Here is a 14,373-nt window from a genome sequence, read left to right on the forward strand (position 1 = left end):
TGACTGCACAGTCTTCTTATTAAACAGAACATTCAGTTTTAAGGTATGTATATTTTTTATTCGACAATGTATAGTAACTATGTGCTTCCTCTTTCTCATTGGCTTTGGTGGTATGGTTCTGCTCACGCGTGGATATCATCCGATCAAGGACGCCTGCACCTACCAAAAACCGAGAAATGCACAACTGGAGGTACAGCTGTGGCTATACAACGGAACCACCTCCCTGAAGCTACCAGACAAGATAACATTTTATTTAACTTCCTGAAAACCTCGAAAACGTGCCTCTTGCAGCCGCAGTTAAGTAAAACAGCTTACTCTCCATTCAGTTCATTGTCTGTAATTAGTACCAAGGTGGCTTTGGGTGGCAAACCACCCAAAGGCATACATACAGTAAACACTTCCTCAAGACAGGCCACTGGCACACCACAGCTGGCACATTACACTGCAACAAGACACCAGACCAAGTAAACCCTGAAAACTACCACGCAGTCGCCAATCTAGTTCCTCCCAAAACAATAGAAAAAGTATCTATAACCACAGAACTAACAGTGTATACTCGAGAATCTGTTTTACAACTTGTGATAGTCTTCCAACCACAGTGCTGCAAGTTTTACCCACCATCCTGCATGAAAGATGTTGAAGTTGCTGCAGGTGTTCTTGCAGCCTTTAACTCTTTGGATTACTTCATCCTACTAAACTTATGTAAAACAGAATGCAAATAAAGGTCTACCTCTAGCCAGATGGACTCCTTCGTCAAAGACAACACATCGAGTGTCGTTGTCAGACAACCTTATACCACAAAAAACTTGTTAACATGCAGAGTTCCACATGAGCCTGCCCTCTTCTAGGTGATCATACAAAGGCAGTTAATCTCTCTAAAGTCCTGTTACATAGAACGCCAACAAACCCCAACTAATCCTAAAGTTGAGGGGCTACCTGGCGTTTAAAACCCAGGAAACTATACCTCAAAAGTTGGAAATAATGCCTCTAAACAGATTGAGACTAAGTATCTTAAAACTGAAGTATCCAAGATCCAGCCGCTGTCTACCAAAGTCCCTTCACCTGTACCATAACATCACCACACGTTACATCATGGTCCATAAGGAAAAAGTGCCAGGCTAGGGCGTGGGCTGCAGGAACAATCTCATGAAAACAAGACATTGCCTTTCCCTCCCAAGAAAATCTAGCAAATGTCCATCGAGCATTCTATTTATGTTATTTGGACATTTGTAGCAACGACAATTACTACTTATCTAGCAACTTTAATTGACATGAGAGCGAGGAACATTGCTGCTTCAACAGCCCATGTTTTACCGGTCTCCTGAACTTCATTCAGAACTTTCAGTTCTTCTACACAGCGCTCCAAATGCAGCACCGTTACGTGGTGTTGCGGGTCATCAGCACAGTGCTATGCAAGTCTGTACTCTTGGTCTTTTGACTTCAAGCCTCACAGTACAGCACCACCACTGGCATCTTATAAAGACTCAAGATTCAACTACGATTCCCTTGCGCACTAAACAAAAGAACCACCGTGCCAAGTAGACAAGCTCAAAATTCTGGGGCAAATTCTTCACTGAACTGCAAAGCACACATACATCAACTAAGTTATAATGCCTTAAATAAAATGTGAATACATGAGGAATACCATCATGACGCAAAAAATATCCTAGGCGGGTGTCATCCGAATGATGTTCACACAGGTTATAATCACGCTTAGCTGCACCAACTTTAGTGAGTTATAATGGTCAAGGAAAGTTGCATATGTTTATTGATTTAAAAAAAAAAAGCCGGAAACTGGCACCTTTATCAGGGATCAGGTTTAGTGATACTATCACCATCAAGGCTTATCTACAGTGACATGGGCATCCCTTATGTCACCTGTGTCGGGGTTCAGGTTCAGTGGCATACCTCCTCTGCGTTACCGTCCCATGACACGGTTTAGCGACAGTCAGACTTGCTGCCCCTCCAAACAAATCCGCAATGGTGGTTCAACACACAGTGACATAGATATACCTCCTTAACCATATGGTGCAGAGTGCAAGCACAATTACAGGCACATCTCCCCAACCCCACTGCAGCAACAGCACCAGGGTTAGAGGCGGGTCATGCCACCCAGGAAGCTTCTCATGTGGTTCACGCACAGGAGAACAGACAACCATCTAGCGAACCACAACTAGACTCACACACAGAAGCAGCACCACAACTACTAACTCCTATAACAAATCTCCCCAGCAACCTATTTTTGCAGGATCCGAGAGACACAAGCACACACCACCACCACGCACACTACATCCATGGAAGGGTCCAGTTTTAGAGACATCAACATTAGCACTAATAATAGATAGGAGAAGGCACCAAGCTCTACAAATACCGCAACAGCCACCGTCCTTTACCATACCCGACTAGAAATAGATCTCTACCACCCTCTCCTTTGTAGCATCTCCATTGACAATCCATGGTTGTGTTCAAAAACAGGGTAATCGAATCACCTCTCGACCCTTCGCACCACTATAGCCGCGCTTAGGCCCAGTGCAGAGATCTCTCATTCAATATTCACGGACAGGTTGAGGCACAGGGTTACAGATTCTACCTTCAATGTCCGCATTTGCCTTAATTAGCAGTGCTGGCCTCGTCTTCTCATGGTCAGAGAGAAGTTTGAGGTTTGGGGAACCCATACACTTTCTGTAGTGAATACTGGGGGTTGATATGGTTAATTCATTACTTCAGCCTCATTAAAACAACAAGCACATACGATAACTCTAGGTTCAGACATTACCGGATTCATGAAGAGCTCTATGCAGAAACAACAGCCGCTCTGGTTCCGTGGTCCGAGCTATTGGGAGATGCCCGTCTCTTGCTCCACTCAGTTGTCACAGCTCAGCTAACGTCAATGACAGCTTCTCGCCTTCTACACGGACACTTGCGTCAAATGACGCATCACTTCCTTCTGTAAAGGCAAGGCAATTTCCTCAGTCCAGGCCATCTAGTACTTAACATATCTAGCAAGAGGTTCACCACATTGAACTGCCCCTTGCCTGCAGGCGATTCTAGCACATTGTGTCGCTCCGCACAATGTTCTGCCAGAGTCTTGGCCAACAATGGTCCTTGAGTCACCCAGTGGCTGCTGGGTCAGGGGAAATGAGTGGGCGGTCTTCTACTTTTACACGGACACACACCTTCTCTGTCCGCCCGCGTCCTGCTGTGATGAACGAAAAAGTCTGGTTTCAGCAAAAGATAGGCATGGATATGTGGATGGCTGGATCTCCCAGGTGCCCCGATAGAATAAGCGCGCCCGGCAGAGACTCCACAGACACACACCACCCAATACCATGGCGCTGGTGGAGACAGCGGACAGCGTTCAATGGCAGCCTTTGCACTGAGAAGTCTTTACTATGTGTAACAGGCTGGTCGCTTGTAAAAAGGGCGAAGAAAGGAAACCATGCCACGTTGGCGCTTCTGCCCCGGAAGGCCACTTCCTAATTGCATGAGTTGAACAGGGCTTGCAAAGAGAGGTCACTTTTGTTCACTAGCCGATCTTTCTTTTTTTTTTTACTGTGCAAAGTCGCCTTAGTGTGACCGAAAAAAGAGAACAAGAAATAGGGTTGTGGTTTCAAAACACAAGGGGGCCACGAGTCTTGCACGGCTCAAACATGGCAAGGATTAGAGAATCATGTGACGGCTCAAATAAAGAAGGCATTTTTCTGGCATTATGTGGAACCAATTAACCCTACAAATTGGGCAGAGACAAAAAAAGCTGTTTACAAAGGGCCGCTCTGAGGATCCCAAACAGCGTACAGCGATGTAAAAAATACAAAATAACATATGAAGCGAATGAGGAGGGGTGGACATTCATAATCTTAAAAAAAAAAAAAAAAAGAACGGTGCAGACGTCAACCGTCCAATGAAATGTTCAGAGTCAGATTGTAAGCAGTCTTGCTTATTAACAGGAAGACGGTATCCAATGGCAAATTATCCTCTGTGCCCATGTTCATGTGCTCGTGCGAAACAAAGAAACTTCATGAGGTTTACTGTTAAAATTGCTTAATGAGAACTTGCATGCCTTTTTTTCCTCCTATAACGTCTACTCTCACTTCTGTTGAACACATCCGCTAAACTGGTGAAAGAACTATGTTCTAGAGCACTGCTCTCCTGGAGCTCTTGGGGTTTCGCCTCAAGACCTCAGCATAGGAGGCGAATGAAGGCCGCTCTCAGAAACTGAGTCCAGAGAAACGTACAGTCCAGGGAATCCACCCATCCCTTTGCAACTCCAATTTACACACTTGGAACTAGGAACAATATCTCAAGATACAACTGTCTGATCCAGAAAGCATGGACTGATCTTGTCCCATGACTGCCAATGCCAATGTGGGCAATGGTGCCTGGGCTCGTCTTCCAAGATTTATCTAAGTCTGGAGCCAAAAAACTCATGGCGCATGAGTAAAACAAATGTTCTATTTGTATTCTGAAATAACACGATGATGATTTGCCACAAACAGAGTTCAGAAATGACTTGGCGAACATTTACATTTTCCCAAGGAACTACTATGACTGTGCTGGGGGAATCAATACCACTTGCCGCAACTTTAATGCCCACATCCAGGGTTTATGAAGTACACGTAACAAAGCAGGCAACTAACAGCTGACATGGACACAGTGCATGGTAGGAGCCTTAAGGGGTGCATGTAACACACCTACTGTACATCCAAGAGAAGGGCTTGGCACTGGGGTGCAGTGTGAGGACCACACCGGCACTACAACCAGGAACACAGAGCAGATGGAATGCGCAGTCAGGACTTAGGGTGGTGAGCAGTGGTAACTGCACCCCTGCTTAAGCAGGGGTTCTGCACCTTTGCCCACCAGGGCAATCCAATGGCATGCATCATGCATGACTAGATCCAGGGGCAAAGTGGCATCAATGGGACGACACACACCTTCCTGAGCAGGCTTCCCATGGCACTTCCCCCTGGAACGCAGGACTGGGGGCATGCATGGCTAGGCCTAGTGGTAAAAGGCAGTAGAGCAGCACAGGCCTTCCTGACCAGCCTCACCGAGGCACTGTGGAAAGGAGAACCAATGCCATGCTAAAAGCGGGGATAGAGGGGACAGGGATGCTATATTACTATGGCTCAGCATCCAGATAAGCAGGTTCAAAAGGCATGCAGGCGAAGTACGGGGGCAGAGAGCACTGAGACACTGTTCGACTTAAATGTCTGTACACCATCCTGAAACACTCAATATGGGGCAATATCCACAATAATATAATGGACACTCGCAAGGAGCCAATGAGAAGGAATGGCTGAGACACGGTGCAAGAACCTAGCAAGGCAAATGTAAAGTTCCCTGGCAGGTGATTGGAAGGGGTGTGTACTCATGGTCTCGAGTGCAGTGTGCTCAGCAGGTTGTTTGCCACAGGGCCTACGTTGTCCCAATAGGTGGTGTAGGTGGCTGGGTTCTGAAGGAAGTGGAGGGAAAATCCATATGTTGCATAAGTAACATCTGCATACTTTTTACGGTCTGCTCTGCATGGAAAGGGTGAAGAAATGGTAGCATGCATGGGTTGGGTGTGTTGAGAAGCTGCATCTGCAATATAGGCACACCTTTTATGGTATGATCAAAATTTGATTCTGCCTTCACGCTGAAGCCAACTGATGTAAGAACAAGAGACATGCATGAATGGGTTGCAAAAGTGGGCCATCATACAGTTGCATGAACATAACAGGGATTGGAGGGTCCAAGGGAATATTTACCGACCACACACAGCTATAGCCCCCAAGAATACATTATATAACAACAAAGAATAGCGGTGGGTCAAAACAACAGAGAATGACTAACTATGCAACTAACAAACTGTGCTATTAAACTGTATTGAGTAACATGACTTAACTCAAGTCACTGGGGTACTTCATTCATGTTTGAAGAAAATACCCATCAGTACTCGACCTGAACCGCCCTTTTCATCATGTGGGTTTCTCATACCACGAAGGAAGGTAGTCTGCAACAGTCATTAGAATGTTAGACTGGAGAGGGAACCAGTGATATATAGCCGAATTGTATGGGCGACAGGAGACTACTATTAAGCAGTGGTTGTGAAAAGTGTGATAAGTGACAAGGTGCTGTTTAAAATTAGATAGACAGGAGGACAGAAAACTTTAATAGAGACCTCGCTGCTTCTAAATCAATAAAAAAGTAGTGCGATTCTAGTAGTTTTAACTAATAGCTACTAATATATTCTTAACTGGTCGACAAGTTTCTGCAGGTTTAAGGACCCCAGTGGTGTCCACTGCTTTCTTCAGGACCGGTGACGCTACTGCTTACAAAACAAAGAAATGTGGAACTTATAATGAAAAGTTATCACCTGGGTTATCACCGGAGGGACGCCCGGAGTACCGACGGCGAGAGCGGTGCTTCAACTACCTGAGCCGTAGCCAGGTGAGGTGGGGCTTTTCTCTCCTATACAAATTGCTGGGAGAAAGATCTTTTCAAAAACACCCAGGTGATAACTTTTCATTATAAGTTCCACATTTCTTTGTTTTGTCATGTGCTCCTCGATGTCTATATCAACATACTAGTTTCCAACAATGCTCACACACCATCCACTGTTCTTGTGACACATTCTTGCACTGTTGGATCCTCTACATTTCCCTGGGTAAATTGTCCCAGCATGAATGGAGTCAGAGTGGCATGTTTGTGCTATGAAGATGATCTATTCCTCTGCAGAGGGGTGAAGAATAGGCATCTGTGGCAAGGAATCTCTAAATGCAAGGTAGCGTGTGGGCCTCAGGGTTATCAAGGATTGTTGAGTGTGATTGTCTCTCACAATGGTGAACAGCTTTGCCTTATAGAAGGTTTGCAGGCCAACACCACTGAAATGTTTGAGAAGATACTCCAAGCTTTTTCCGACATATGACAGCATTCCATAATGAATCTCTGCCAGATTTATTCTGTGCCAAGATATCTCCCAGCCCCACTGGGCTGGCACCGTCTATGAACTATGGTGCATTAATAAGGACGTCTGCAGTCTGATCAGCTGCTGCAAAATAATTCCTATGTTCTAAGACCTTCCGACACACTAAAGAGATCTCAAACTTCGGTGTTTGTTTGCAAGTTCTTCAGGGGTGAGCTTGTTGCAGCGTAGCCTTAATTTAAAGGCAGCAGTAGCTTGCAACATGTGGAAGAAACCACAGTGGAAAATAGCTCTACATATAGATGTTCTAACTTAGAAGAATGCTGTTGCCTTCACCAGTCTTGTGGCTGAACATGCATAGGCACTCACTGTGCGTATGTGCAAGTGAAAGACCATCTTGAGTGATGTGTTTAGTCAACAGTGTCTTTCAGTTTCAGGGTACTGGCAGAGAGTCAAAAACCAGTGGCCAGGGTGCCTGACTCCAGAGCACAGGGTTCACGGTTCGATCCCCCGCTCTGGCGGCAGATTAGCCCACCACTATGGGCAATAGCTTGCTTAATCTTCCCGAGGGCCCCCAGCGCAGGACACCACTTCGGAGGTAGCTGTGCGCTTTACAAATACTGGTATTTCATTTCATTTCATCATGACAAAGCGGCAAGGAGACTGAGTGTCACCACCTCCAGTCACACAAGCAGAGGTGCGATGCTAGAGAAGGACCCCAATGCGTCCCCTCTAAGGACATGCGCTTCATCTCCGACGGGCATCGATGTGCCTCATAATTTGCATCGGACACTTCTTAACATAGTAGCTGGAGTCCAGATGCCCTACTGAAACAAATCACTCGTAGGTGGCGTCAATCAGCGAGTAGATCTGGGGTCTTCAAACTTTTTATAGCCGAAAACAAAATTATGGCCTCCCATATCCCCCAGAATTTCTAACAATTATTCTAATAAATTTGCAATGTTAAATTTGTCTACACATATTTAAATATTGCAGTCAATATCTATTACCCTTTTTAAAAATGCAATCAAATGCACGATTGCCAAACATACTTTTCTGGTCCCCCAGGCCTTACTAAAGTGTAAACGTATCCACAGTCTAATTATCAGTAGTGGTGGCGAGGTGGGGTTCAGGGAATATTTGGTGTCATTTCCCTTATGACACCTACTCCCAGCCAGCATATATATGACAAACAATGGTTTACTGATACTAATTTTTTCGACTTGAAACAGGGCACCTTTATCAGGATGATGTTTCTCTTGGTAAGACCTTGGCCCACCCCCAGATTGAAGGTCTCTGGTGTAGGTGCAGTCTTAATATTCAGATGGGCACCTGATGTTGCATGTCCCGCCAATGTCGAGAACAAATGCAGACCCGAATGTACTTAATGCCAATCTACAGATTTTCAGGTTCACACCTTAATATTTTTGTGTGCCCGACCTCCCTGCTGTTTTTCATCATCCCTACAGGTACCTCTGGGTGAGAGAGGCTTGGAAACGGTTCATTTCATTGGACTGCAAGAGTGACACTTGCATTTACTGTACACTTTGTTGATGCTGCTGACCAGGTCTCTTGGGCATAGAGGCATTTCTTCAATGTTGCTATGCCCGTCTCGCTTGCTGATACAACGGAGTTTTTTCGAACAGTTGCAACATTTCTCCCATAGCAGGTCATGGTCCAACGCTAGGAAACGACATCTCGCAGCGATAACGATTTCAACATTGATTTTCTTGTTTTTTTCTTTTATGGTTGCTCCAGCAACACTCCATCTACAGGGTTTACGCATATTCTGTTACTGTTCACCTCAATTTCTATGACGTGTGTCCAACCCTTGCACCTATTTTTGACATGAACAGGAGCTTTGCAAGGCTTAAATGATGGTTCAAGATCTTCTTGTGAAAAGACGTAGAAATCGATGTTCCGTTTTGTGCAGATCTATGGTGTTTTCATTCTCTTACAGGTGAATCTTGTATACTATGTCATCAGTTGCCGTAGCTCGGTAGAGAACTGTCCCTCACCTCCCATGGAGTCTAACACGTATTAAATATAAGGTACTCGTAAGTCAATGTGTTACATTGGGGATCAAAGCTTTTAGTTAGGCATTCTATTAGACCCTCAAGTTCATTTTTAAATTAGTATCGTGATAAAAGGAATACTGCATATCATCCCTTACTAAAAATGATGATTAGATTTAGAGTATGAGCCTTAGAGTATATTTTCATTACGGCTTTCAGAGAGTTTTCAACATTTTCCCACCACTATGGCAATGCCTATGCTTCTGACATTTCGCAAAGGAGAACACCGGTGAACTATAGCGTAGAGGGAGAAAGTGTGTATGTGTCATATCAGTCTATATGCACGCACCGTGCATGTCACCAGGCAAATTTTCAACAGTGGCAAGCCTAATTAACATAACCTGATCTCAGAAGGGCAGCCAACAACACCAACAAAGGACACCTCGTTATGGATACTGCAAGCGGAAAGTCGAGTATGCAGAATTGCACTCCAGTACGGTCTTATGCTGTGATGGCACCCTTATTTAAAGATAGCCATCTTGCTTTAACATATCTGCTGGGCGCATAGTCACACAAGACGATCTAGTAGATTTAAGGTCCCGGCTCTGGATGGCCAGCTTTACAACAGCTGGGCACAGTTCCCCCTGAACCTATGCATGGGCTCAACTTAATAGGAGATTCCAAGGAGAGAGGGTGACTCTCCAACAAGTACCTCTGGAGTGAGCTGGATGCCATGAGATCTGTATGCAGACAAATTGGTAAACTCCCAACAAGCACTGACGAGTTGTATAGACCAACGGGTAGCCTCTCCAAAGAAACCCAGGAACTATGGTGAACCCCCTAAGGGTTCACCATAGGTGACCTGAGCCTTCATGAAAAAAAGGGTCTGGGAAGAACGTTGTCCTCCGGAGTCTCCGAAATGGACACGAGGTATTGTTTTTTTTTGCAGAGATAGGTACAAGCACTATTACGTTTCAATTGAGCTTATCTGTTGAAGTATTGAGTGTATAACCGCTGGGTTTGTTACACGTTCGATAAGCATCTTATTTACCAAACTCCAATGAGGAGGGGGAAAACTACTTTCCATATGGCTGCCCACCCAAACATTTACCTAGCATTCCATCATATTCTCAAGCCTAATTGTTCGTATATCCATACATGCTGAGATGCAGAGACAAAGGACATTGAGGAGGCATGGCATACTGTAGCTTGCTTCGAGGGCAGCCCTGAAACCCCAGCTACATTTCAGAAAGTTTACAAAATGTTTCCCTAACATCCCTGACACGCACCCACCATCCACTCCGACTAAAGATGGGTTTGCCCACAAGGCAAGCAGAGGGTGTTATTTAAAGAATTAACCTTGACATTTAAACCACCTACAACAATTTTAAAACTTACTTAGGACACTTATCATACTCCTGCTCAGAATTTGCATTTAGCCAACCAAAATCTACTTACACCTCCTCAAACCATTAATTGATCTGAACAAATTCGAATTTATCTGCCTAATCAGACCTCCACACACACAAACACACACACTCAATCCCACTCCCTGTAAACTTACAAGCCACCTCATCCTTGGGTTAAGAGCACCTTAAAAAAAACACATGGCTTCTAGAGTACTAATCCAGTGGGAGGCTCCCACTCTCATACTTTACCTTGCAATCACACCCGCATCCATAGCAAACATCTTCGCCAAACAGCCTTATTTCATTAATGTGTCATGTGTAATGGGAAGAACAAAGGTGATTCAAATGCACATCTGACCCAACTGGTCTTGAAGAAGAGCAGCACAATATTCAGAATATAAAAACGAACATCCTCAAACTACACTCAACAATTGTCGAATGCAAATATCCCTTCAGTGAACAGTCAATACAGTACACTTCTAATCTATCCGAACTCCCTGTTCCACAGTAGTGCTTATTCCATCATCAAATCTAACACAAAAAACTTGATCTGACTCCCCAGTTGCTAAACTCCATCAAGGAAAAAAGACGACCCTCTATCCAGGACAGTCATATAACCCTCCAGAGCTAGATCTCAACATATCTCTTCAAGTCAGGCAAGACCACCAATTTCCAACTAACGATAGGCCTTATAAACCCTTACTTAGTGGTTAAATATTGTCAGGACATCATTCTTGATTAACAAAAATATATAATGGCAACTTGCAGGCATATCCCAAATATGGGTTGGAGGTATTGCAGTTATTCATTTGGTTGAAGCTCCCCAGGATGCAGGGTGATGTGCACACAAAAGGGCTGGAAGAGTATGCCTACTATTGAACGACATGACTACTCTTGAAATTAAATCTCAATCGCACTTCACAAATCCTTTGAATGTACGGTCATCCAAGGCTTAGTGAACTCCAAGGCATCTTTCGTAGTAAGCTATAACAAATTATTTCTGAAGAAGTATTGGATCGCTTCAGTGTATTTTTAGGCAGTCATCTGAAAAATCCTATTAAAGAGAGAAACCTTCAACCTATGGGTTCATACTAGTGGAAATAAATATACCTACACATGCATAGATATGTCGGCGATTGGGTTTAATCCATTAGAAAACCCACACAGGCTTCTTGTTACTCTCCTGACATGGTATTTACATCATTAAAACAAAAAATATCACATTAACCTAAATAGGTCAATCTGAACCCCACATTTACTGCACCCTTCTCACTCTTGCAGCACTCCAAAACTCATGTCAGTCACTACAGGGTTTACCAAAAACCTAGACAGACACTAACCTGAAATCTATACTTCGTCCAATTTAGTCCAGCTTATGTGTAGATCCTGATAAACGTCATTCCTTTAACCAAAACAATCTGGAGACCTTCATCACATCTTCAATAAACCAAGAAAACATGGAGAAAAAAAATTGAATTGTCAAAACCTGAATTGGCCAAATTTTCAAATAAATGACTGCAGCCTAGAATGCAAGTGGCAGCACACTTCCCTCTAACCAGGGAGAGTTTGATGGAAAATTCATAGCAGAGGGTACCACAAAGACATTGAACAAGCAAAAAAAGAAATTTTATGAAAAGTATATAAATAAAACCTCCAATCAATCAAGAGATTTTCAGTATCATCCACAAGCTAAAAAAACGAAGCACTTTAGACCCTAGATGAGTAATTCCAAAGAACACTGAAGATCAAACCTCCTTACTCAAATCCAGAATTTCAGAGGTTCAAGGAGACACTCTGCACTGGCACACATGTTCAATACTCTCTGTTAACATTCAACCCTTAAAAACCAGAAGAATGGATAATTGTGTAGCAATATAGCAACGTTTCCAACATGCTGACAGAACCATGTTCAGCATTTTTCTTCCAAGGAATTGATGCAATCTCCGACGATGAATATTCAACCCCTACATCTTTATGGACGTTGCCCATGTGTTTGAAACATGCTATTTACATCCCATTTCTTTTAAAAACAATCTTCGGCTGAACTAGTGATTGTAGCCAACTAGAGACCAATTTCCACCCTGCCTTACTTAAAGCAGATGCTGTAGAAAGAAATAAAAACAATGCAGTTGTTTAAGGGTTACAATAACCCTCTTGGTGATAGTCAATCAGGCAAAAGTCATAGATCAGAAATTGAAAATATTCAGGAGGAACTTATCAAGTGTAGACGAAGAGAAACAAGCAATCACTGCACTTTAAGGTAGGGGATACGGCATTGCAGCTACAACTGCTGACTTTGTAACTGGGGAACTAGGAGTCCCTGCGCCCGCTCAACATCCTGTGAATCCGGACTAATCATTTAATTTCCCTGTGTAAAAAAAAAAATGTGACCGTGCTATATAAAACTACAAAAATATAAAAATAAATTGTTCTCAACCTAGTGGCAGCATAAGATACAGTAGATCTTTAACAGCTACTAATAGGATTTCAAACGTGGGCTGGAATTACAAAGACTGATTTTAACTGAAATCATTCGTTCCTAAATCGCCACTCTCCACGGTTAAGAATAGGACTGCTGCAACCTTCCACTTGTCAGGTCATCCATGGCGTCCCATAAGGACCACCCTACCCCCCCTCTTCGTTTTTAAAGTACAATGTTGGTGATCTTACCACACTTAATACATAGAAGCTGGAGTTTCAGATATATTCTGATGATATTAAATGATCTAGGTATGGAAAACGATTCAGCGATTCAAACAAATGCCAGGCCTTTCTCTAGACTGCATCAACTACCGGATGAGCAAAAGCGAACTATGTCTCAATGGAGAAGAAACACGTATCTGGTCCTCAACGCTCTGGTTACGTTACAGCATACTCCCAATTCAAGTGACCGGCCCCACACCCAACCCGTCCTGGAAGACAAGGAAACTAGGTGTTTACTTGATGCTTACGAGTCAGTCTCTCCACAAATCCACATCGTCTTCGGCTATCTCCTTTCTTCCAAACAAGTGATAAAGTGGCGCTAATTCAATCTTTAGTTATGGTCTCATTGGACTACTGGAACATTGTGTTTTATGGACCCAAAAAGAGGCCCATAGAGGCGGAGAGCGCAGACTTGAGGAGGCAAGAGTGGCTTGGAATCTAAAACGGTCGAAACCAAATCAAACCTCCCCTGAAATCCTTCACTGGCTCTAGTTAAAGCACAGATTTAGTTAAAAGTCACCCGCACTGTGTACAAGGCTTACTGGCAGGAAAAGTAGCTGGCTACCTAAGAACCGCACATTAAAGCCCAGCCAGAGCTCCTCCGAGACACATCTTATTAGCTAAAAGAAATTAAAAAGCAATCAAACACTTGGGGAAACCAATAGGCGGGGTGTGGTTAACATACTTTTTACATTTTTGGAAAAATCTAGCCTAGGGCATTGAAAGTTTAAAAGTAATGCAAATGACACCATTTTAAAAGCCACAAGCCCACCGCTGTGAGTATCAAAAGGTGCAATTGCGAGGCAATCTTAGAACAGTAACAAATATGGGTTCAACGGCACTGGATATGGCCAGGGTCGCTGCTGAACCAGTTACCCTGGATGAGTGGAGTTTGGCTCGAACTATAAGAAACTGTCAGGATATTGTCATCACAAGTTGACACCCGTCTATGATGAAAGTGGAGAGGCTGAGTGGCTCGAACAGACAGTAGGTGGCGCCGCTGCTCCAGCAGTTTGCAGTCACAAATGTGCTAACTTGGCTCTTTTGTCCTCCATAAACCAGAAATAAAAATAGATCGGCGGCGGCTCTTGAAAGCGGCGCAGGTCAGCGGCTGCAGGCGGATCACTCATCCGCAGGTGCGCAATGCATCTCGGCCGGCAGCCCCGGTGCTGCAGAGAAGGATCGAAGGTGGAGCCGCCTCACCCGCTGCCACCAGAGGGCGCTAGCGGGCGGCGGCAGGAAGGGGTATAGGAACCGTAGACTCGAGGCTGCACCCCGCAGGCTGCCGTCCGCAAGCCTGAAAAACACGCGTGTATAGACACACCGCGCATAGGAGCCACCT

At 44.2% G+C, this 14,373-nt stretch overlaps 1 protein-coding gene across 4 annotated transcripts in view; it reads right to left on the reverse strand.

Annotated features, from left to right (window-relative positions):
- TMCC1 (transmembrane and coiled-coil domain family 1) overlaps nt 1–14,373 on the reverse strand; it is a 467,271-nt gene that overhangs the window by 89,307 nt on the left and 363,591 nt on the right. The window contains exon 1 of one of the 4 annotated variants that reach the window (XM_078661701.1): nt 11,669–11,749. The exons of 2 other annotated variants lie outside the window; for them this stretch is intronic. Coding sequence is in view for 1 of the 2 variants with exons in the window: in XM_078661699.1 (XP_078517825.1) it covers nt 2,777–2,785 (9 nt within the window). In the remaining variant the exon portion in view is untranslated. Of the gene's footprint in view, nt 1–2,776; nt 3,381–11,668; nt 11,750–14,373 lie in introns of those variants that run through there. One more of the 4 variants, XM_078661699.1, reaches the window with a different exon arrangement.

Source organism: Lissotriton helveticus, chromosome 9, assembly GCF_964261635.1.
Source record: "Lissotriton helveticus chromosome 9, aLisHel1.1, whole genome shotgun sequence".
In the NCBI taxonomy this organism is placed as follows: domain Eukaryota; kingdom Metazoa; phylum Chordata; class Amphibia; order Caudata; family Salamandridae; genus Lissotriton; species Lissotriton helveticus.